Source organism: Salvelinus alpinus, chromosome 14 (genome assembly GCF_045679555.1).
Source record: "Salvelinus alpinus chromosome 14, SLU_Salpinus.1, whole genome shotgun sequence".
In the NCBI taxonomy this organism is placed as follows: Eukaryota; Metazoa; Chordata; class Actinopteri; order Salmoniformes; family Salmonidae; genus Salvelinus; species Salvelinus alpinus.
The window spans coordinates 33,423,124-33,448,694 of record NC_092099.1 but is presented as its reverse complement, the minus strand read 5'-3'; the positions used below and the strand labels follow the sequence as shown (position 1 = coordinate 33,448,694).

Genomic DNA, 25,571 nt, shown 5'->3' with positions numbered 1-25,571 from the left:
CAAATATTACATCAATTTACCTCAAAATCATTTAATTGGGGTGACTTAAGTTGAGATGAGACATTACATTTTTAGTTGAACAAGAGTAACGGCAGGCCAAGAAAATAAACAAATCATCATTAAAAAAAAGTATATATATTAATTGTCAAGTTTATTCACAGTTAAATAATCTCTAAGGAAAAAGAATGGTGGTTTTGCTACTGATTGCAGGTCTCCTTTTTATATAAAATGGTTGACCTAAAATGTATGCTTAACTTTGACTTATTTGTCCTTTTCTAAATCATGTCTTAACCCAGAGAGGATATCAACTTCAACCAAACTGTGAGGACTGGAAACCCTCACCAGTTTACAACATCACTAATCATTCATATTTTATAGCCTAACAATATACTTTCCCAGTTTAAATATCCAATTATTCATTACGAGTACATTCAGTTATTCCCATGTATTATTTGTCCCCATCTGGCCTCATTCATTAATATGCCTTAGGAATAACACAGAACAATGACATTAGCATATAACCCTGGGTAAGAGATGAGCCTAATCTGAACCGGCACTTTATCCCAATATAGTGTAATATATGGGAAATAAGAGTACAATTTCAGGCGCAGCCCTGGTCATAGTAAATGAGAGCCTAATGTGACTCCTATACCTCATGTCACAGTTGGTGCTAGTCCACCAAATGTGTAAATTCAAGTGCAGATATCTGTTTGTAAATGATGATGTGATATGAAGCACAACCATAGGACTACAGAGCAGAGGCTTCAATTTGACCAAGTCATTGATATCCAGTACCCTTTCTGCATGATTCGTTAATTTGAAAAAAAGCAGCCCCACATTGCAATAACATTGTAATTTCACAGCAAGTACATAATTACTATATATACACACATTGACCAATTACAGACTACGTACCTACATATTAACATAACATTCTTTGGTATGTAATATTGATACATCGAAACAGCTGTGAATTGTTATAATTGTCGATTGAACACTACATTAGATCTTAAGTGAAATGTGTTATCACAGTCATAGTTCACTTCATTAACCATTTTAACTTAGGTGCTGCATGGAGCGGATTATTACCAAGCTACAAATTCAGTCGTAAAAAAACAATCAAAGTATTGAATGTGAGGCATTGAGGAATCATCACCGGTCCAGTAACTAAACAGTTCAAAGAGCATTGGCTTGTTTTGCTGCTGTCAGCACTTGCTTCATTTCAAGTAGATTAATGATGATCAATAATATATGAAGACTTTTCAATAACTCCAGTTGATCAGACATATTGATCAGATGAAAGTGAAGGCAGGTAGTGAGATGGCAGTAGTTGATGTGTCTTTATCTGATGCCAGACCAGCTGTGAAGGTAGGAGGTCCATCCTGAGCCTTTAGCTCCTCCCACCTCCTCCTCACCTGAAGCAAAAAGAGACCGGTTCAGAGACACAGATAGGACACTACAGTACCAACACACAGTATTTACTATAGCAGGGATCATCAACTACATTCAGCCACGGGACAATTTTTTCTTGAGTGGATGGTCAGGGGGCCGGAACATAATTCCAAATAATTTGTAGACAGCAAATTGATTGCAAGAAGCCCAGACAGATATAATATTGGCCGTGGATAAGGAGCTTTCGCCCCTGCCTACCCCTTCTGGAAACCTCTTTCTTAAAGCTAAGGATCCGGATCACGTTCTGAACATGTGTGACTTTACGCACACATACATTTTTCTAAGGTTGCTGCTCTGCTCCCCCCCCCACCCCTTCACATTTCACTCTTTACTCTTCTGAACCATGATGATATAGCCCATGTCTCATTTCTGAACAGTTTAAATAAAAACCCTGCAGCGATTTGAACGTACATTCCAAAACATATTATAAAGGCTACAACCTTCTCGGTCTGTCTGTTGCAGTGGATATTGCAATTGCACAAGCAGGACTCAGTGCCTACACTTTGGATAAAAAACGTTTAGCATTTTGTGTGATGTAGGCTAATCTTTATAGATGCTGCCATATCGTAGTTCCTGAATAACAGAACCCTACTTGACGGGCTGTCTGCCTCTTGCGCAGCTTAGGAAATGTTTTCAATTATGAAAAAAAATAACCGAAACAAAGGCAATCAAGGAGAAGAGGGGGGAGTGGCAGCACAGCACAGCAACTACATAGCTGATTGCCCACTCCGCTGCCCATGTAAAATGTGCAGAAATATCCAGATTTTTTGCCTGGGCAAATTGGGATACATAAACTCCTTATCTGTAGCCACTCCGTATAATATTTGACTAAAACATAATAATTTCAAACCTTGCTTACATTTGTATACGATCACATACACTGAGTGCATAAAACATTAGGAACACCTTCCTAATATTGAGTTTGCACCCACTTTTCCCCTCAGAACAGCTTCAATTCGTTGGAGCATGGACACTACAAGGTGTCGAAAGCGTTCCACAAGGATGCTGGCCCATGTTGACTTCAATGCTTTCCACAGTTGTGTCAAGTTGGCTGGATGTCCTTTGGGTGGTAGACCATTCTTGATACACATGGGAAACTGATGAGTGTGAAAACCCAGCAGTGTTGCAGTTCTTGACACACTCAAACCGGTGCACCTGGCACCTACTATCACACCCCGTTCAAAGGCACTTAAATCTTTTGTCTTTCCCATTCACCCTCTGAATGACACTCAAGGCTTAAAAATCATTATTTAACCCGTCTCCTCCTCTTCTACAACACATCAAGCGGTACCGGAGCACCAAGTCTAGGACCAAAAGGCTTCTCGACAACTTTTACCCCCAAGCCATAAGACTCCTGAACAGGTAATCAAATGGCTACCCTATTTGCATTGTGTCCCACCCCACCCCCCACCCCCTTTTTTACACTGCTGCTAATCTCCGTTTATCATCTATGCATAGTCACTTTAACTCTACCTACATGTACATATTACCTCAATTAGCCCGACTAACCGGTGCCCCCGCACATTGACTCTGTACCAGTACCACCTGTATATAGCCTCTCTACTGTTATTTTCACTGTTGTTTTTATTTCTTTACTTATATATTGTTCACCTAATACCTATTTTTTTACTTAAAAATTGCACTGTTGGTTAGAGCCTGTAAGTAAGCATTTCACTTTAAGGTCTACACCTGTTGTATTCGGCGCATGTGACAAATAAACTTTGATTTGATTGAAATCAGTAAGAGGTCATAGCTTTCACCTGGTCAGTCTATATCAATGTTTTGTACACTTTGGAACAAATCACTTGGAGCTAATTTGCATGGTTTTTACAGTCTTACGTCCAACAATTCAAACATTTCTCAGCAAATCAAATCAACCGCGGGCCACCAGTTGGGACTCCCAGCACTAAACATTCCAATGTTGACCTACATTAAATATTGAGGTCTCTGCAACTTCACTAAATGTACTATTCAGACAGAGATTGATGGGTGTGTGTGAGAGAGAGTATGTGTGTGTGTATATGTACAGTGTGTGTGTGGGTGTGTCTGTGTATACAGTGTGTGTGTGTGTGTGTGTGTGTGTGTGTGTGTGTGTGTGTGTGTTCAGCGTGTGTGTGTGTGTGTGTATGTACAGCGTGTGTGTGGGTGTGTCTGTGTATACAGTGTGTGTGTGTGTGTGTGTACGTACAGTGTGTGTGTGTCTCTGTGTATACAGTGTGTGTGTGTGTGTGTGTGTGTGTGTGTGTGTGTGTGTGTGTGTGTGTGTGTATGTACAGCGTGTGTGTGGGTGTGTCTGTGTATACAGTGTGTGTGTGTACCTACCCATTGCGATAGCAGCCAGTTTATTCTTCTCCTCAGGGCTGAGTTGTAACATGGTGTGTATGACGGGGAGCAGAGCCCGTCTCTCACTGCCTGACCGCAGGAAGATGAACTGCAGGAGGACATTCTTCAGATACTCCAGGTTGGCTACACTCTTCTCCCTCTCATGGTTACGCTCCAGACGACGCACCTCAGACTTCAACAGCTACAGAAGAAAGAATACCGACACAAGTATGAATGCGTGTGTGTGTGTGTGTGTGTGTGTGTGTGTGTGTGTGTGTGTGTGTGTGAGAGAGAGAGTGTACATACATTGACCTGTTCCATCAGAACAGCGTTGGTAGCCTCGGTCTCATGCAGTAGCATGTTCATGTGTTCCATACTGCGTGTAGATGTGGCCAACTTCTGACTTAACTCCTCTTTAGTCGGCTCCACCTGCCACACAAACGGCTCTGAAACCAATCACACAAACAAATGCTCCTTTAGCAGACAGGTGTATTCAAAGACACAGTATCTCAAATGCATGTCTCTTGTGGGAACAAAACCAACTACAGTATGTATCCATTGAAATCATGCATGGACACAAACTCCTACCCTGTTTTGGGTCTGGGGAGGTGAGTAGATGCTCCAGTGAGGGTAGGGGTGTGTGTGGGGGGGACAGGGACTCTGTCTCAGTGGTCTCCATGCCCTCCCCCTCCTCTCTAGCCATGGACTGGAGGTCACTAAGGCCCAGGCCCAGCCCTCCCATCGCCCCCTGGTCCACAGTCCGGCGGTCCACCACTGGCTTACGACTGGTCTGGACTGGAGCTGGACGGGGGAGAGAAACGAGGGGGAGGGGACGGTGGAGAGAAACGAGGGGGAGGGGACGGTGGAGAGAAACGAGGGGGAGGGGACGGTGGAGAGAAACGAGGGGGAGGGGACGGTGGAGAGAAACGAGGGGGAGGGGACGGTGGAGAGAAACGAGGGGGAGGGGACGGTGGAGAGAAACGAGGGGGAGGGGACGGTGGAGAGACGAGGGGGAGGGGACGGTGGAGAGAAACGAGGGGGAGGGGACGGTGGAGAGAAACGAGGGGGAGGGGACGGTGGAGAGAAACGAGGGGGAGGGGACGGTGGAGAGACGAGGGGGAGGGGACGGTGGAGAGAAACGAGGGGGAGGGGACGGTGGAGAGACGAGGGGGAGGGGAAGGTGGAGAGAAACGAGGGGGAGGGGACGGTGGAGAGAAACGAGGGGGAGGGGACGGTGGAGAGAAACGAGGGGGAGGGGACGGTGGAGAGACGAGGGGGAGGGGACGGTGGAGAGAAACGAGGGGGAGGGGACGGTGGAGAGAGTAAGACAACACATATCATCTACATTGTTGCAGAGTGCAACAATGTAATTACCTACTTCAATGTAATTCCTAAGCTGGGCTTAGATAAGTTCATGAACAGAGGATGATAAAAATAACTGTGCTGAAAAAGAGCGCACTTCATATTGGTAGGTGTGTGTATCTGTGTGAGAGAGAGAGAGAGGTAGAGAAAGAGATAGGGCGGGTGTCTGATTGATGGACAGAGAGAGTGAAAGACGTGTGGGTAGAACCACCTGCAGCCCGCCCTGCTCTTCACACCCACAGTGGTGGAGTCTCTCTGGAACCTCTTGACCCTAACTTGCACTTCAAGTTAACATAATTTTCACTTTAAGATTCAATCAAATCTTAAACCGTTTAAGGTTCAGTGCAGATGAAGGAAGAGAGACAAGAAGCAGAAGTAATTTCTGATTATAAGAAGGGATCCAGCTGTCTCCAGAAGTGCAACTGCGCCCAACTTTTGTGTTAGGGTGGCACTAACGACCAGGCTCTCCAGATGCCAGTGTGCTGGTGCTACCCAGAGGGGCGGGCAGAGCAGGGCTGGATGGGCTCTTTGTAGCCTTCACACTAACTAACACCTGGCCAGGCTGAGATGAAGGAAGTCCCCTCTCACTCAGCTCTCTCTCCCATCTTTAAACAGCTGCACTACCACACTAGACGAGTAAGATGAAAAGGTAGAGAGATAGATGGAGTGTGTGCTTACACTGAGTGGCTCCAGAGGGCCCCTGTGTGGGAGGTGATATAAGGTCTATCAGCTCTGCTCTCTCATGCTCAACTCACAACCCCTCTCTCTACCCTTCCCCTGGTCTCCATCCCCTTCTCACTCTCCGCTGGCTCTCGAACCCAACACTCACCCCCCTCCTCTCTTTTCCTCTCCAGAACCGCACTCTATTCTTTCCCACTCTCAACCCAATCCTCAGCCTCTCTGGTCTTACCGGTCTGGCTCTGCAATGTGAATAGTTGGTTCTCCAGCCGGGTCATCTGGTTCTGCAGGGTCTCTACTGTAGTTCTGTGTTCGTCCTGAAGGTGGCGGATCTGCTCCCGGAACCCTGAGCGTTGGGCGTCGGCCTGGGAGGTAAGTTGACCCACCGTCTGGGCAAGCTCTGTCCTCAGCGACATACTCTCCGCCTGGAGAGACAGGAGTCTGGAGGAAGATAAAGGAGAGATGGGAAACGTTAATCCACTGAGCTAAAGGCATGAGCTCTGGGAGCTAATACAAGTCTTCAGGCAAGGTTACTCCTCCACACACCGCTCTCTGAGTTCGGCCTCTTTAGTGATGGTCTCCTGCAGTATCTTGTTGTGTCGTTCCAGCAGTGTGTCGTGTTCCATCTGGAGCTGTTGGAACTCTGCAGTGCTCACCGCCAGACTCTGCTGACTGTCCTGCAGCTTGGCTTTATACTGGTCCACCATGGACTCCATCTGCTCTCTGTCACACAACACACACACACACATTATCATCATATAACACACATCAAATATGTCACCATATAACACACACACACACACACACACACACACACACACACACACAGAGCATCTGTAGCTATACCTTTCCTGTTTGGTGGCGTGTCCGTCACTCTGGGCCGAACTCTTGTTCTTCTGTTGTTTGAGGACATTGTGAACTCTAACCTTATAGCTGTCAAACTCAGTAGTGACAAATGACAGCTCAGCCTGGAAACAGAATACACACCACACATTGATTGAAGTTGTAATTCATTAAAATGCTTAACAAACTGTTTGTAAGCACACATATTACGTGGTACCGGTATCTCTATTTTCACCCTGAAGTGTAATTAGGTGTGTTTCTGCAGATCAGCAGCTATAAATATGACGGTGTATAGCAACTACATTCAGCATCGAGACAGTTTATGGCAGAGCAAATGGTCGCGGGGCTGGAACATACAGTGCCAAAGTGGAATTATGTTTTAAATTAATAACAAATGAAAAGCTGAAATGTCTTGAGTCAATAAGTATTCAAACCCTTTGTTATGGCAAGTTTAAATAAATTCAGAAGTAGAAATTTGCTTAACAACACACAATAAGTTGCATGGACTCACTCTGTGTGCAATAATAGTGTTTAACATGATTTTTGAATGACTACCTCATATCTGTACCCCACATATACAATTATCTGTAAGGACCCTGAGTTGAGTAGTGAATTTCAAAAACAGATTCAACCATAAAGACCAGGGAGGATTTCCAATGCCTCACAAAGGGCACCTATTTGTAGATAAGCAAACATTTAAAAAGCAGGCATGGAATATCTCTTTGAGCATGGTGAAGTTATTAATGACACTTTGGATGGCTTATCAACACACCCAATCACTACAAAGATACAGGCGTCCTTCCTAACTCAGTTGTTGAAGGAAGGAAACCGCTGAAGGATTTCACCATGAGGCCAATGGTGACTTTAAAACCGTTACAGAGTTTAATGGCTGTGATAGGAGAAAACTGAGGATGGATCAACAACATTGTAGTTACTCCACAATACTAACCGAATGGACAGGGTGAAAAGAAGGAAGCCTGTACAGAAAAAAATAATATTCTAAAACATACATCCTGTTTGCAACAAGGCACTAAAGTAATACTGCAAAACATGTGGCAAAGCAATTCACTTTTTGTCCTGAATACAAAGTGTTATATTTGGGGCAAATCCAATACAAACACAATATCAAACAAAGTGGTGGCTGCATAATGTTATGGGTATGCTTGTAATAGTTAAGGACTGGGGAATTTTTCAGGATAAAAAGAAACAGAATGGAGCTAAGCACAGGCAAAATCTGAGAGGAAAAATTGGAGATGAATTCAACTTTCAGCAGGACAATAACCTAAAACAAGGCCAAATCTACACTGGAGGCCAAATCTACACTGGAGGCCAAATCTACACTCGAGTTTCTTACCAAGACAGTGAATGTTCCTGTGAGGCACAGTTACAGTTATGACTTAAATCTACATCCAAATCTTTGTCAAGACCTAAAGATGGCTGTCTAATAATGATCAACAACCAATTTGACAGAGCTTGAATTATTTTGAAAATAATAAAAATGGGCAAATGTTGCATAATCCAGGTGTGGAAAGCTCTTAGAGACTTACCCAGAAAGACTCACAGCTGTAATCACTGCCAAAGGTGCTTCGACAAAGTATTGACTCAGGGGTGTGAACACTTATGTAAATTAGATATTTCTGTATTTAATTTTCAATAAATTAACAAAAATGTCTAAAAACATGCTTTCACTTTAACATTATTGGGGTTTGTCTGTAGATAGGTGAGAAAAAAATATATTTAAGCCATTTTGAATTCAGGCAACAAAATGTGGAATAGGTCAAGGGGTATAAATACTTTCTGTAGGCACTGTAATTATAATCCGGGTATCCTGGAAGGATATCGACCTCATTCCATCAGTAGAGGATGCCTGGTTATTCTTTACAAGTGCTTTCCTCACCATCTTAAATAAGCATGCCCCGTTCAAAACATGTAGAACTAGGAACAGAAATAGCCCTTGGTTCACTCCAGACCTGTCTGCCCTTGTCCAGCACAAAAACATCCTGTGGCGTTCTGCATTATCATCGAATAGCCCCCACGATATGCAACTTTTCAGGGAAGTTAGGAACCAATATACACAGGCAGTTAGGAAAGCAAAAGCTAGCTTTTTCAAACAGAAATTTGCATCCTGTAGCACAAACTCCAAAAAGTTCTGGGACACTAAAGTCCATGGAGAATAAGAGCACCTCCTCCCAGCTGCCCACTGCACTGAGGCTGGGAAACACTGTCACCACCGATAAATCCACGATAATTGAGAATTTCAATAAGCATTTTTCTACAGCTGGCTACCCCTATCAACAGCCCTCTACCCCCCACAGCAACTTGCCCCCACCCATTTCCCCTTCACCCAAATCCAGACAGCTGAGGTTCTGAAAGAGCTGCAAAATCTGGACCCCTACAAATCAGCTGGTCTAGACAATCTGGACCCTATCTTTCTAAAATGATCCGCCGCAATTGTTGCAACCCCTATTACTAGCCTGTTCAACCTCTCTCTCGTATCGTCTGAGATCCCCAAAGATTTGAAAGCTGCCACGGTCATCCCCCTCTTCAAAGCGGGAGACACTCTAGACCCAAACTGCTACACACCTATATCTGTCCTACCCTGCCTTTCTAAGGTCTTCGAAAACCAAGTTAACAAACAGATCACCGACCATTTCGAATCCCACCGTACCTTCTTCGCTATGCAATCTGGTTTCAGAGCTGGTCACGGGTGCACCTCAGCCACGCTCAAGGTCCTAAACGATATCATAACCGCCATCGATAAAAGGCAATACTGTGCAGCCATCTTCATCGACCTGGCCAAGGCTTTCGACTCTTGTCAATCATGGCATTCTTATCGGCAGACTCAACAGCCTTGGTTTCTCAAATGACTTCGCCTGGTTCACCAACTACTTCTCAGACAGAGTTCGATGTGTCAAATCGGAGGGCCTGTTGTCCGGACCTCTGGTAGTCTCTATGAGGGTGCCACAGGGTTCAATTCTCGGCCGACTCTTTTCTCTGTATACATCAATGTTGCCGTTCTTGCTGCTGGTGATTCTCTGATCCACCTCTACGCAGACGACACCATTCTGTATACTTCTGGCCCTTCTTTGGACACTGTGTTAACTAACCTCCAGACGAGCTTAAATGCCATTCAACTTTCCTTCCGTGGCTTCCAACTGCTCTTAAACACTAGTAAAACTAAATGCATGCTATTCAACCGATCGCTGCCCGCACCCGCCCGCCCGACTAGCATCACTACTCTGGTTGGTTCTGACCTAGAATATATGGACATCTACAAATACCTAGGTGTCTGGTTAGACTGTAAACTCTCCTTCCAGACTCACATTAAGCATCTCCAATCCAAAATTAAATCTAGAATCGGCTTCCTATTTCGCAACAAAGCATCCTTCACTCATGCTGCCAAACACACCCTCGTAAAACTGACTATCCTACCGATCCTTGACGTCGGCGATGTCATTTACAAAATAGCCTCCAACACTCTACTTAGAAAATTGGATGCAGTCTATCACAGTGCCATCCGTTGTCACCAAAGCCTTACCATGCCATGCCTTACCTCCCTAATCTTACTACATTTGCACACACTGTATATAGATTTTTCTATTGTGTTCTAACTGTACGTGTATTTATCCCATGTGTAACTCTGTGTTGTTGTTTGTGTCGCACTGCTTTGCTTTATCTTGGCCAGGTCGCAATTGTAAATGAGAACTTGTTCTCAATTGGCCTACCTGGTTAAATAAAGGTGAAATAAAATAAAAAGAATAATGTGTACACTGCAAATTGACCACAACTAAGCCCAAAAAGAGATTATATTAAAAAAAAATTAAAAAAAATTGATTACATATCTTGATTACATTGAGACATGATCACGTCTTCTTTTTTGTTTACTTTTTTGCTGAATTCCTGGTGATTTTACAGTCTTTTTTTTCTTCCGCAAACAACCCCCCCCCCGCCTATTGCCAACCCCTGCTGTATAGTGTATGTATGTGTGTGTGTGTGAGTGAATGATTATATATTGTAATGAATAGTACAGTGTTAGTGTGTAGGTCCCAGAGGTAGACAACCCAGCAGCACTTCCTCTACCGTGGAGCCAGACCGTACCATTCATTATCACCCACTAGACCCCAGGGTAATAATAAGATTTGGTTTCAACCATTTAGAAAAGCTGCACACTCAAACTCTACTGATGGGAAATCCATGAAGCTATTTCTACTGACTGAGCTGGGCAAAAAGAGGGTATGGAGAGAGGAGAGTGGGAGAGTGGTTGAGCTAGGTCCAGACAGAGGTGGAGAAAGGGAGAGTGGGAGAGGGGTTGAGCTAGGTCCAGACAAAGGTGGAGAGAGGGAGAGAGGAGTGGGAGAGGGGTTGAGCTAGGTCCAGACAAAGGTGGAGAGAGGGAGAGAGGAGTGGGAGAGGGGTTGAGCTAGGTCCAGACAAAGGTGGAGAGAGGGAGAGAGGAGTGGGAGAGGGGTTGAGCTAGGTCCAGACAAAGGTGGAGAGAGGAGAGTGGGAGAGGGGTTGAGCTAGGTCCAGACAAAGGTAGAGAGAGGAGAGTGGGAGAGGGGTTGAGCTAGGTCCAGACAAAGGTGGAGAGAGGAGAGTGGGAGAGGGGTTGAGCTAGGTCCAGACAAAGGTGGAGAGAGGAGAGTGGGAGAGGGGTTGAGCTAGGTCCAGACAAAGGTGGAGAGAGGAGAGTGGGAGAGGGGTTGAGCTAGGTCCAGACAAAGGTGGAGAGAGGAGAGTGGGAGAGGGGTTGAGCTAGGTCCAGACAAAGGTGGAGAGAGGAGAGTGGGAGAGGGGTTGAGCTAGGTCCAGACAGAGGTGGAGAGAGGAGAGTGGGAGAGGGGTTGAGCTAGGTCCAGACAAAGGTGGAGAGAGGAGAGTGGGAGAGGGATTGAGCTAGGTCCAGACAAAGGTGGAGAGAGGAGAGTGGGAGAGAGGTTGAGTTAGGTCCAGACAGAGGTGGAGAGAGGAGAGTGGGAGAGAGGTTGAGCTAGGTCCAGACAAAGGTGGAGAGAGGGAGAGAGGAGTGGGAGAGGGGTTGAGCTAGGTCCAGACAAAGGTGGAGAGAGGGAGAGAGGAGTGGGAGAGGGGTTGAGCTAGGTCCAGACAAAGGTGGAGAGAGGGAGAGAGGAGTGGGAGAGGGGTTGAGCTAGGTCCAGACAAAGGTGGAGAGAGGAGAGTGGGAGAGGGGTTGAGCTAGGTCCAGACAAAGGTGGAGAGAGGAGAGTGGGAGAGGGGTTGAGCTAGGTCCAGACAAAGGTAGAGAGAGGAGAGTGGGAGAGGGGTTGAGCTAGGTCCAGACAAAGGTGGAGAGAGGAGAGTGGGAGAGGGGTTGAGCTAGGTCCAGACAAAGGTGGAGAGAGGAGAGTGGGAGAGGGGTTGAGCTAGGTCCAGACAAAGGTGGAGAGAGGAGAGTGGGAGAGGGGTTGAGCTAGGTCCAGACAAAGGTGGAGAGAGGAGAGTGGGAGAGGGGTTGAGCTAGGTCCAGACAAAGGTGGAGAGAGGAGAGTGGGAGAGGGGTTGAGCTAGGTCCAGACAAAGGTGGAGAGAGGAGAGTGGGAGAGGGGTTGAGCTAGGTCCAGACAGAGGTGGAGAGAGGAGAGTGGGAGAGGGGTTGAGCTAGGTCCAGACAAAGGTGGAGAGAGGAGAGTGGGAGAGGGATTGAGCTAGGTCCAGACAAAGGTGGAGAGAGGAGAGTGGGAGAGAGGTTGAGTTAGGTCCAGACAGAGGTGGAGAGAGGAGAGTGGGAGAGAGGTTGAGTTAGGTCCAGACAGAGGTGGAGAGAGGAGAGAGCGAGGAAGATGGGGTTGAGGGTAGAAAGGGGGGAAGAGAGAGGTAGGAACGGAGAGAGAGGAGAGAGCGAGGAAGATGGGGTTGAGGGTAGAAAGGGGGGAAGAGAGAGGTAGGAACGGAGAGAGAGGAGAGAGAGGAAGATGGGGTTGAGGGTAGAAAGGGGGGAAGAGAGAGGTAGGAACGGAGAGAGAGAAGAGCGAGGAAGATGGGGTTGAGGGTAGAAAGGGGGGAAGAGAGAGGTAGGAACGGAGAGAGAGGAGAGAGAGGAAGATGGGGTTGAGGGTAGAAAGGGGGGAAGAGAGAGGTAGGAACGGAGAGAGAGGAGAGAGAGGAAGATGGGGTTGAGGGTAGAAAGGGGGGAAGAGAGAGGTAGGAACAAAGAGAGAGGATGAGATGAAAGAGAGAAAAACCAAACGTGTGCGTATGTGCGTTTGTATGCGGGTATACCTTGGCAGTGTTGGCCTCCTGCTGTAGTGAGGTCAGTCTGTGTTGCAGGGAGCTGCTTGTTCTCTGCTGTTGTTCCGTCAGAGTCCTCAGCTGCTCATGCAGCCGGTGGCGCTCCCCAGACAGGTCACAGCACTGGATCTTACTGTTCTCTAGCTTCTGTTGGTGGGTCTCCAGGTCTCCCTTCAGAGAGGCCAGGGTCATCATCTGAGAGGCTTCCTGCACAAACACAGAAACACTTACATTGTAGTGTGTGTAAGGCAACACTAACTAGACTACTACAATGTATTAACGTAACATAACACTGTCAACACTCCTTATAATACAGTAGTGACGTCACACACAGGGGAAAGCAGTAAGGGGAACACAACACTGTGATCCCTGGAGTCTGACCTGTCGCTTGGCGTCCGCCAGATCTTTCTTGGTTTTCACCAGCAGCTGTTTCATCTTGGCGCTCTTGTCCTCCCCCTGGTCCAGCTGGGACTTCAGACCCTCTGGAGGATCACACAGGTTTCAGGAATGAAATAATACAGAAATGCATTGAAGGACATCATTATAATGAATGAAACCATTATAGAAACAAAGGATTTTGATCTACTGTAACCTGATTTAGTTCCGTTTTAATAGGTTAGTTGTAAGAGAACTATGTCAGTTTGGCAAATGGTAGTGATTGGTGTGATAACTGTCCTGTGTAGTTCAGTTGGTAGAGCATGGCAGCTCCGGGGTTGTGGGTTCGATTCCCACAGGGGACCAGTACGAAAAAAAGTATTCAAATGTACACACTCACTACTGTAAGTCGCTCTGGATAAGAGCGTCTGCTAAATGACTCGAATGTAGAAATGTCTGCGTACCAATCTCCTGGTTGAGTGTGTCTTCTTTCTGAGTGTGTGTGTGTATCTGTGTTTTCAGCTCCTCCACACACACGTCCTTCTCTGACAGTTTGGTGTTGAGTTCTTTGACCAGGCGTTCATAGTCTGCCATCTCCATGTCCAACAACGAGCTCTGCTGGGCCTCCTGGACAAAAACACACACATTCACAACGGATACACACTGCACCACACTGTGTGTACCGCAACATACACACACTGAATCATGTTTCTACACACATCTTAGTATGAGTAATGGACAAGCAGCTTCCAGTGCTTGAGGGGAAAATGTTATTTTGACATCGTTCTAGAGTCAGCGTTGTTTTGTAGGACTAGAGGCAACACAACTTTCAGTGAGGGTTAGAAGGAAGGGCTTCACCAGCTCTTTATTTGAGTGGCCATGCTGTGTGTGTGTACCTTGCGTAGCTGCTCCAGCTCCTGTGCAGTCTGCTGAGACTGCTGCTTCTGTCTGCGGAGCTGAGCGGTCAACTCCTCTCCCTCCTTCTGCAACGATGACAGCTCCTGGAGAGACAAACACAGTTAGCACACACACACACACACACACACACACACACACACACACACACACACACACACACACACACACACACACACACACACACACACACACACACACACACACACACACACACACACACACACACACCTTTGTCTTTTGTTCCTTCAGTAGTCTCTCAGCCTGATGGTCTCTGTTCAGGGTGTCTGTCTGCCTGTGTAGCTCTGCTGTCTGTCCTTCCATCTGTCTCACCGTGCTCCTCAGAGTCTCCATCCCAGTCATCAGGTCCTCTCTCTCCGACCACAGCTGCTCATGCTGGACACACAGAAAAACACACATTTAAGAAAACTTCGCTCTAGAGTTCTTGACAATCACCAGTCCCCTTGGCCATATAATCAGCCAGCAAGGGATATAGAATACTCTTCAACATATCTAACAAAGACATCCAGGGAAGTCTCAGACACTGTTCAGACACTTGAGCTTCTCTGTCTGTACTTCCAATCTGCATTGTCCCAGGGGAGCTGTCAGCTCATACAGCCATGACCAGCATCTTCCTCAGTAGACACAACGCTACAACACCAGATGGAACCAGACACCGGTTTATTTACACACACTCCATTACTTCACTAGAAAAACTATTAGGAGGAGATGATAATCATTACAAGTGGAATGGAAATAATTCACAAATGGACAGTTTATATTTGTACTGAGGGGGAACTTGTCAGTCTGGTTGAGCATGCTGGAAGACTGAGCATGGTTTGTGTGTGGGACTGTGTGTGTGTGTTACCTGTTGTACGGCGGTGTTGAGTCGTTTGGTCAGCTCTGAGATCTGTTTCTCAGCTCCCTCCACCTTCTCTCTCTCCTTATCCAGCTGCTCTGTCTGCCTGTCGTAGTCCAACTGTAAGTTCTGTAACACACACACAAATGTAATACTAAACACATTCATTATTGAGTAGGCATCGAGGCATTCAGTTTAATGCAGAATAACACATACTATATCAAGCTGCCTGTTCTACACAGTGACAGGGTATCCATCCATTCAGGTCTGGAACAAAACTCTCATTAAACTGGGCAGAGTGATTTGATCTCTAATGGCTTACAAAGCCAATTCATAAAGACAACCGTCTGAACCCATTTAATGTGGCTGTTGTGCATTACTAACTGAAACAAATAGAAAGCTCCTTATTGAGCACACACACTTAGCAATAGCAGCCCTGGCCAACAATCTAGGGAAAATGCCACTTCATTATTTGCATGAACAATCTCTTCAGATTTGTACCAACAGCTTATTAATAAGCAATTCACTATTGATTTCTGTGTTATTCATTCCGTATGAGGTAGAGACACAGTGAGGGGTCAGGGCTAGGTATCAGGGGTGATGTTTCCCCTACCAATACATAGGGGTCAGGGCTAGGTATCAGGGGTGATGTTTCCCCTACCAATACATAGGGGTCAGGGCTAGGTATCAGGGGTGATGTTTCCCCTACCAATACATAGGGCTCAAGGCTAGGTATCAGGGGTGATGTTTCCCCTACCAATACATAGGGGTCAGGGTGAGTAGTACCTTGTATCCCTCTGCTCCATGGATGATGTCTTTCATTGAGCTGGTCACTCTCTCTCTCTCAGCCTTCAACACCTCCACTTCCTCCTTCAGAGACACAGCCTCTTTCCTGCTGGTGTCCAGCTCCTTCCTGGCTTTCACAGCCACAGCCTTGATCTTATTCATCCTCTCATTCTTCTCTTTGCTTTCCTTCTCCAGCAGCGCTGCGATGAAGGGATGGAATCGAAAGAGGACACAGAGACATCATCACACATAGATCATTGGCAGTATCAGAATCCCTTAATGATTGGCACTTTGTATCTGTCATTCTTATATGAGCTGAATAAAATCACCTAGAAATAATAAAACAAGCATGACACTGTTAGTACTGCTCATCTGTGTTTACTGGTCATAGTATCCCAGTTCCCTGTTCTGAAGTTCTCCATTACAGTAGTAATTAGGAACGTACCGATTTTCTCAGTGAACTCTGTGTTCTCCTCTGAGACAGTGGAGGCTGTAGACTGGTGGGGGGAGAGACAGGGAGGTGGAGGGAGAGGAAAAGTCAGTCTGTAGAACTAATGAAAAATACCTCAGCAGTCACTGTAACAAACTATAGCTCGAGGCAATTTTTTTTTTTTAAATACATGTAATCCATTCAACTTGAAGACACTGACAGAAGAAGCACTCACCTGCAGGACAGCCATCTCACTCTTCAGCTGGGATATGACTTTGTCCTTTTCTGTTAGCTGTTGTTGTAGCGCTCTCCTCTCCTCTTGTTTTTCCTCCTCTCTCTCCGTCTCTCCTCCCACCTTCTGCTCCCTCTCTTTGTCTGCCAGTGTCTCTGTAGTGTTGCTGACCTGGGCCAATAGTTCCTGGTTCTCTGTTCTCATCTTCTCATTGGCCAGTTTCATCTCTCCCAGGTCTCTCTGTAGAGCTTCAGTATCTCCCACCAGCTCCCCCAGATTACACTTCAGGAGGTTCCTCTCCTTTTCAAGCTTCTCTACACAAGCCTGCAGCTCCTCCACCTCCTCCCCTGGGCTCCCCTGCACCTCCCCTAGGCTGCTCTTCAGCAGGCTCCTCTCCTTCTCCAGCTCCTGTATACGAGCCTGTAGCTCAGCCACCTTTTCTCTTTGGCCTTGCCTCCCCTCCACCTCCCTCAGCCTCACCACCTCCATCCCCTGCAGTGCTGACAGTGTTTGGTCTCTCTCTGTGCTCACCACATTGAGTGAATCCTCCAACTCCTGAACAGCACTCTCCTTCATCTGTAGCTGAGAGAGGATCTCCCCGTTCTGCCTGCTCAGATCCTCCACTGAAGCCTTTAGCTCGAGGGTTAACGCTGTCTGCTCCTCAAGAGAGGCCTTTAGCTCAGAGGCTAACACAGTCTTCTCCTCCAGAGAGGTCTTAAACTCGAGAGCTAATTCTGTCTTCTCCTCCAGAGATGTCTGCAGCTGCTCCTTCAGCCCCTCGGCTGCCTGTGTCTGCTCCAGGAAGCTCTCCAGCCTCTTCTCCAGGCCCTGGACCTTCTCCAACAGGCTGTCTCTGTCTTCATTCAGCACTCTCAACTTCTCTACCAGACTCTCTCTCTCCTCAGTTAGCCCCCTTTCTACCCTCTCTCTCTCCTGTAGCTCCTGGATCGCTGACGCCCCCTGTTCCTTCATAGCTTCATATTGTCTGACGAAGTCCCCAGTCCTCTGACCTAGCTCAGTCTCCAGGCCTCTCAGGATGTCTCTGGTGTGTTCGCACTCAGCCACCGCCTGGCCCCTCTCTCTGGCTAGGTACTCACATTCATCCACTGCCTGGCGCCTCTCTCTGGCTAGAGACTCACATTCACCCACCGCCTGGGTATTCTCTCTAGCTAAGGTCTCACACTGGTTCCTCAGCTCCTGGACCTCTAGGATCAGTCTCTGCTGTTCTTCCAGGGTCAAACTCTGGTGGTCTGTGTCAGGGAAAGGGCTGGAGGGGCTAGCAGAGCTGGCAGGCAGGCTGTACGCTGGTTCTCTCTGTGGCCCACTCTGCTGGAACTGAGTGAGTGCTGGAACCTCCTGAAGGTCACACTTGGGGGTTGCCGGGCTCAGAGGGTCTCGGTAAGGGGTCATATTCAGGTCAGGGGTCGCACCCTCCCGGGTCATCAGCAACTCATCGATCTTAAATTCTAGCTCCTCCTTCTCTGTCTGAAACTCCTCCCTCATCCTCTCAAGCTCCGCCTCCAGTTGAGTCTTCACATTGCCCAAGAAGGTCAGTTCGTCTTGCAGCATTGTATTCTGGGATTGCAGGTCCTCCAAGGCGGATCGGAGCTGTCCAGTCTCCGTCTCTCCATCACTGGCATCAATCTGACTTACACCAGACAGCTCCAACATCCTGGCTATTCCCGAGCTGCGGCCGCTAGGCTCCTCCTCTTCCTCCTGCACATCCTGCAGGAAGCTGTCATAACAAGAAGAGGAAGAAAATTTGATTAATTAAGCACTTTTTAAAGTGGCTCAAAGCGTTTTACTGTACAGTCTGTGACTCATCTCATGTCATCCAACACCAATGTATAGCAGTAGGACCCACCTGTCTTTGAGAGCGAGCTGCTCACTGAGCTCCTCTTGGAGAAGTAGCAGTCTCTCTCTCTCCATCTCAAAGTCCTCCTCCAGAGCTCTCAGCTCCTCTTCATGTTGCATGCTATGCTGGGCCAACTCCTCTCGTAGGTTCTCTACTTCCTGCTGGGCCTAAATGAAAAAGAATCACACAGTGTATTGCAACATTTAAACCAGAAGGTCTTTGTCAGCTGTCGGCTTACAACCGTGTGAAGGTATTTATTTAGTGAAATGTTTCGGACACTGCTTTTGAACTAACCTCTGTCTGCGCCCTCTGGTGGTCCTCCTGCAGCGCTGCAGCCTCCTGGGCGCTTCGCTCCACCGCTGCAGCTAGCTCCGTCTGCAGACTCAGGATCTGCGACTTCTGGCTGTGACTAACAGCTTCTACACTGTCGTTTGTATCTTCCTTTTCTCTTTCCCTATGCTTTTCTTTCTCTCTGTCACGCTCGTCTTTCTCTCTCAGAAGCCTCTGAAAGAATTCGACTTCTTCTTTATGTTTGGCCTGGGATACGTGCATGGTCTTCTCAAAAGTGGCCATCTTTTTCTGGTGGTCTTCCTTGGCCTGGTTCAACTCTCCCTGCAGGGTGGCCAGTTTTCTTATTGCATCCTGGTCATATTCAACAGAAAACATCAAGTTAGAACTGGACTGGAACAAAAGGCTGAACACCATGCAGCTATCCAGGACTAGGGTAGGTGACCACTGGTCTGGCCTACACAGACAGATGACATGGTCTACTACAGTTCACCTGTTCCCGCTGCTTGGCCTTCTCATTCTCCTTCCGCAGTAACACTGCACTCTGCTGGGTCTCAGCTTTCTCCAGCAACAAGGTACTCATCCTCTCAGTCAGCTCCTGGGAGAACAGAATACCACAGAATTCAACAGAATAGAATGGAAAACACATTACTTACAAACACTCCCAAAGCACCTCAGCAGCAGCTTATTCATTTTCTCATGTAACAATTTAAGACCACAAACCTGTATGACGGAGTCGTCTGAATTGCCTGTTGGCTGAGACTTGAGGGTGTCAACTTCCTTCTCCAAATCTGAAAAGAATATTGGGAAGTAGAAAGGACAAAAATATTAAAAAGGAAATCCTACTACTGTATTGATATTATAAACGATCACAACATTGAATAGTAAACCAATGGTTGACCCTTTTTATTTTTGCACTGTCTCCATGCACACTCACAGGACTCTACATACACTGACACTCCAACTCACAAATAACATGCACACACATTTATACTGACTCTATACACACACATACAATCATAATTTACACTGCTGCTACTGTTTATCATATATCCTGATGCCTAGTCACCTAACCCCTATACATATCTACCTCTATCACTCCAGTATCCATGCACCTTGTAAATATGGTACTGGACTGACCCTGTATATAGCTTCTAACTTTCTCGTGTTCTTCATATATCTCTTTCTCGTGTGTTTTTGTTCTACCTTCTGTTATTTTTAATGCTACATTGATATTGATTATGACATTGTTGGGTTTAGAGCTGCAAGAAATGCATTTCACTGTACTTGTGCACGTCAAATTACACCTTGAATCTAAACAGTGAATGACAGGTGCATCATGTACCTGCACATTTGGACTTCATCTTCTGGATGGCAGCCATCTGCTTCTTGGCAAACTTGATGAGGTCATCCTTGGACAACGTGTCCAACTTCATAGAGGTAACAGTAAGACAAAGGTAACAAACAGTGAGACAGAGGTACCAAACAGTGAGACATAGATGTAGCAAACAGTGAGACATAGAACACATTATTTTAGGGTCTCAGTACTAGTCTTTTGATATTATAAAGTTGTCAAAAGTATGAGCACAAAGGCCAATCAATTCATGTATACATCATTGATACAGAAAGTGTACATGACATTTCAAAATACTCTAAGACTGATAAAGGAAGAATGGGGAGGTGGTGGGTAGGATAGTATTTCTGAGAACTCGGGAGTGCTGCACCTTTGATTTTGCTGCACCTGAAGGTGGTGAGGCCACAGACTCTGAGCCAGTGTCCTGCAAACAAACAATTACATAAAACAGGATATACCGGTATGACGCGCGCACACACACACCAATCTCACATTTACAGTCTAGGCAAACACTACAAAAGCGATGAGTAGGTATCACGTAGCTAATCTCATCTAGATAGCCATCTTTGCCTTTGGTGATACCGAAGCATGTGAATACTTCTGGATAAGGAAACAGTTGGATAGCTGTCCATGGCTAACATTGCCCTTATAGCTAGCTAGACCAGTAACTTGGCCAAGGTCTATGACTTAACTATCATTTCATGTTAGCAGTTGTGTAGTATCGCATATTATTTTAAATGGCGATTTAGTTGTCATTACTATTATGTTAGCTAGCTAGCTACACTAACGTTAGCTAAACCTGCTACTAGCCAGCCAGACGTGCTAACAACAATCACTTAACGTTACATGTCGTTGGACCAAACTTACCTCCATCTTGATCGAAGCAATGTAACTAACCAATCGTTAACGGAATCGGTAGTCTGTGTAGCTGAATATCTGCTATATGTTACTGAATTGTACGATTTGAAAACTAAAGCATTTCACTATTTTGATGATCTCCAAAGCTAAGCTTCAATTCATTTCCGACTTCGTCAAACAACGTACGTACGTCACAGCGAACGTAATCGATAGTGCCTGCCAGACTTCAGATTGTATAACAGTAAAAACGGCAGGTTTTTGTTGTTTCAAAGTAACATGAATTATTTATAAACTGCACTAGGAATGTCCAGGTGAACAAAAGAGAAGAGCAGTCGCAGATAGTCAATTATAAGTCAATGAAGTTCATTACAAGAGGCAACATCCAACACAGAAGCAGAGAAAACGTCTAGCTGTTTTTTTTCTTCTTCTGTGGGCTTTCTGGCGGACTATAACCCAGAAAGGTGTATTGCCACCACCAACTGGAATTCATTGAAACCAAAACAAGGTAAAAAAAGAAAATCCATACGTGATAGGGAAATTAACTTATTCCACACAAATAAAAATAGTACATTGACAAAACAAAACTCCCAATTCTCCATATCTCCCTTCTCAGGTTATAGGGCCTGAGATGGTGGTATGGCTTGTGATAATATTCCTTTTAACTCCTTCTCCGCTTCCACAAATCATTTCTATCTTCCTGGACCTTCTCTCCACCTAGGCAGTGCCATTTATCACCATAGCTATAAAGGCCACCTAGTCCACCTTATTTTTTTCTTTTTTTATCCCCTTTTTCTCCCCAATTTCGTGGTATCCAATTGTTAGTAGTTACTGTCTTGTCTCATCGCTGCAACTCCCGTACGGACCCGGGAGAGGCGAAGGTCAAGAGCCATGCATCCTCCGAAACACAACCCAACCAAGCCGCACTTCTTCTTAACACAGCGCGCATCCAACCCGGAAGCCAGCCGCACCAAGGTGTCGGAGGAAACACCATACACCTAGCGACCTGGTCAGCGTGCACTGCGGCCGGCCCGCCACAGGAGTCGCTAGTGCGCGATGAGACAAGGATGTCCCTGCCGGCCAAACCCTCTCTAACCCGTACGACGCTAGGCTAATTGTGCGCCGCCCCATGGGCCTCCCGGTCGCGGCCGGCTGCGACAGAGCCTGGCCAAGTCCACCTTCTTAACCTTTAAAATGTCAGGATCCTGCTGGTGAAAGGCAACCCCTGAAGTCTGCAGTGAAGGCCTACCCACCACCATGGACTCTTCAAGTGCACCATTCCAACCCTCAACCCTTTTAACAGTTGCTGCATATGATATGCTCTGGATAGCCCTGACTTTGGCCACCTCATTCTCTTTTACCCTTGTGGGGCATTCAAATGACGTGGCTTCATGGTTCCCACCACAATTGCAACATGTCACATTTTCATCACTTTTATAACACATAACACATGATCTTTTCCACAACTTGGACATCTTGGCTTCTCCCTTCTGAAAACACTTGAAACATGATCAAAAGCTTTACAATGATCACACTGCATTGGTCTTGGGATAAATGCTCTGACTCTGTAGTTAATATACTTGAGTAGGGAGAGACTCCACACCCTTTTCCTAAGAGACACATACGACACTTCATACTTATCAAATCAGGTGAGACGCAACACACGTTTCTTCTGATCCTCAGAACCACAGAAAATCAAAACCAGCCCACATCTCGTGATCCTCACAGTCTTCACTCTAGCCAGCACTCTCCACCAGTTTGAATATCTCAAATGGATTCCTCAAGATGGGTAATTTGATCAGCTGCTCCTCATTTACAAACCGTACTACAAGATACGAAGTGACATTTTCATCACTGTACTCTACTTTGCTCCGTTTTCCATTCTTTTGGACAATATTCCAATTCTCCTTGATTCTACCGCCAAAGAAACACCTCACGGCACAACGCCTCTCCCCTATTTGACCTAGATAGTTTGTGTGTATGCATTGATATGTAGGCTACATGTGCCATTAAAAAAATGAATGTAGTTCTGTCCTTGAGCTGTTCTTGTCTATTGATGTTCTGTATTATGTAATGTTTCATATTTTGTGTGGACCCCAGGAAGAGTAGCTGCTGCTTTTGCAACAGCTAATGGGGATGCTAATAAAATACCAAAATACCCAAAATTTGATTCAGAATCCACTTCATCATCCGCTTCCACCATCTTTCCAGAAAATTGCTGTTTTTTACTATTGCAGGTTTGAAATGAACACGGCAATCGATCTTGCTTTCCACTCGTTAAGTTAGAACCTGCCCTTTTCGGGTTCCATCATCTCTTCAATGGTATATTGGCGATCGCACAATTTAATGTGCATCCCGCCACCTACTGTGCGAGATGGAAACAGGATTCCCAAAAATGGAACAAAATAACCCCCCAAAAAACTACCAAGCTACAAATAAATAAATAAATAAACTAAATCAAACAACTTTTCTGTTAAAAAATAAAAGAGATCTGATCAATACACAGGCTCAAGGGGGAACTGGGAGGGAGGGTCTTCCGGCACCAGTACCCCTTCCAAGTCTTCAGATGTAAAATCTTTAAGTCCCAAGAACGTTTCTGCCGCAGCCACAATAATGTCCAGTTTCTTAGACTTCTTTGAGACTTGTGCCATACAGTTTGTAACTGTGGCAATGAACTCCACAATATCCACATTTATAACACACAGGGTATCTTTTGACTGGCAGCAAACATTTACTACAGGCTGGGGTTCTTCAATATACTCTGTCCGTCTGCACATACTTGAAACATGGCCAAATCTTTTACAATTATTAAGCTGCAATGGTTTGGGGACAAAGCTCTTACAGCGTATCTTACATTACCAAGATTTACATGTAGGTATTTGCTCTTTATCAAAAAACAACAGGACCGACAGACTTTCTTATTTTTCTTCATTCACCCAGCGGATCAGAAGGGCACCAACCAGACAAGGTATTTTCTTCAGGTATTCAAGCAGAACATCCGTTGTCACCCCTGAGATGACTCCTTGTTCTTCAGAAATACAATTAATCCAAATGAGGCCACTCCTGGTCACTCTGACAGACTCCCAGTGCCTACTTCACCACTTTAGAAACTTCAAACACAGTAGCAATTTTAGCATGTCAATCTTGGTGGGCGAATCAGTTAATTCAGCCTCATTTACGGACTTTAAAAAAAACATAGCTGATAAGGCTGACTTTCTTAAACAAATGTGGTTTCTACTGACAATTGAGATGTACAAACTATGGCATAAGGGGATAACGAGCAGATAAGAGGCAATCCATCATTTCGATTAAGACATTAATGAGTGGGCTAGGACAGACATAGTCAATAAAACTATTTGTTCAACACTTTTGAAATGTACTGCGACAGAATTCAGAACATGGGCCGTTCTTACAGTATTCTCCCTATACACCAAGTCGTAACCGTAGGATAAATACAGGGGGCATATAAGCAGACAATGAAAGATCTTACAATATTCAATGATTACATTTTTCTAAAACAGGCCATAGGCTGTATGTGCACCACCAAGTCAGAACAGTAGGCTAAGTTATGAGGGGGAAAGGGACCACATTATTAGGGTGAGGCACATGGGCTACTAACAGCTTACTACACAACATAAACTTAGTATTACTTTCTTAGCTACAGTATACATATCTCCCTGGCATTTATGCAGCATCATACAATATATTTTGGACTCACATTGTTGTGCTGTGCTCACTTGAACAGGAAGGTGGTCCTTGTGGGCACATTTTGTCATCAAACGTTGTCATCAAAGTCTGGCATTCTCTGGATTTATAGGGGTTTCAAGAGGGAACTCCGAAAAAAACAAGGTTGAATCATGGCATCAGTGACTTTCAGGTCAGAACTCTAGAAAGAGGCCTGAATTTCCAACTTGGAATTCCGAATTAGATGACCGTTCAAAAAGTATTTTCCCAGATGGAGCTTGTTTTTTTCAGAGTTCCCAGTTGTCTTGAACTCAATGAAGTCTGAGATTTCCAAGTTTCCAGTTGTTTTGAACGCGGCAGAAGACATGCTGGATTAACAGCATGGCCAATGTATTCAACCTCTGGCCCATGGTGTTGAATGTTTATCCTTTTAAACTTGGAAAAGAGAAGCTTAAACCCAGACTTGGACCACACACCCACTCCACTGATTAGCAGGCTAGGGATTCTTTTGAAACACTTGCAGTTAGTCACTGATTCCTTCCAAACCACTCATTGTTGAATTAGCGATTTTCGAACTTGTAATGTTTACGTCCAATGGCCGATGAGCACCGATTCGTTTTATCTATCATTTCTCTTCATATGAATTGAAAATAATTTGCCAGTAGATTGTCAACGTGATTCATGATGATGACTGCTTGTCTAGCTTGCTAGCTAAGATTTTTAAAGTATGATATTGACATGATCAGTCCAATCAAAGCTACGGTAGATATAACGTGATTTGCCGTAATTTTATCTGTAACCAATGACCTTGAGCTTTCTTGGATGGGCACTTCTAATGTAAATCTATGGCAGCACCCAAGGGGCTTGAATTTTCGAGCTCTACCCTTAGATTTTGAGGTGACGTAGTGTCCCCATGAGTGACAGAACACTGAGCCAATCACGGTGCAACTAGAGAACATTACTAACCCCTATGCTCCTTATTTTCCGCTGGCTGCCCCACCACCACCACAGAAAGCACCCAGCTAGGCTGAA

General features: G+C 45.6%; 1 protein-coding gene across 1 annotated transcript; it reads right to left on the bottom strand.

Moving 5' to 3' along the window:
• Nucleotides 1-15: 15 nt before the first annotated feature.
• LOC139538810 (GRIP and coiled-coil domain-containing protein 2-like) lies at nt 16-21,106 on the bottom strand. Its single transcript, XM_071341267.1, has 23 exons — nt 20,868-21,106; nt 20,371-20,424; nt 19,992-20,076; nt 19,370-19,437; nt 19,140-19,244; nt 18,653-19,000; nt 18,368-18,525; nt 16,507-18,238; nt 16,287-16,338; nt 15,842-16,041; nt 15,065-15,184; nt 14,428-14,592; nt 14,178-14,282; nt 13,746-13,908; nt 13,288-13,388; nt 12,898-13,113; nt 6,661-6,782; nt 6,361-6,537; nt 6,047-6,255; nt 4,363-4,575; nt 4,081-4,220; nt 3,775-3,976; nt 16-1,415 (listed from the first exon to the last, which is right to left on the bottom strand). The coding sequence occupies exons 1-23, from the start codon at nt 20,871-20,873 to the stop codon at nt 1,342-1,344; spliced, it is 4,815 nt and encodes a 1,604-aa protein (XP_071197368.1). The 5' UTR covers nt 20,874-21,106; the 3' UTR covers nt 16-1,341.
• Nucleotides 21,107-25,571: the final 4,465 nt, after the last annotated feature.

Coding starts and splice junctions, on each gene's coding strand:
- LOC139538810 (XM_071341267.1), bottom strand. Junction 16,042..16,286: donor AGAGTTCACTGAGAAAATCG/GTACGTTCCTAA, acceptor CCTTCATCGCAG/CGCTGCTGGAGAAGGAAAGC. Junction 13,114..13,287: donor TGGCGGACGCCAAGCGACAG/GTCAGACTCCAG, acceptor GTGTTTGTGCAG/GAAGCCTCTCAGATGATGAC.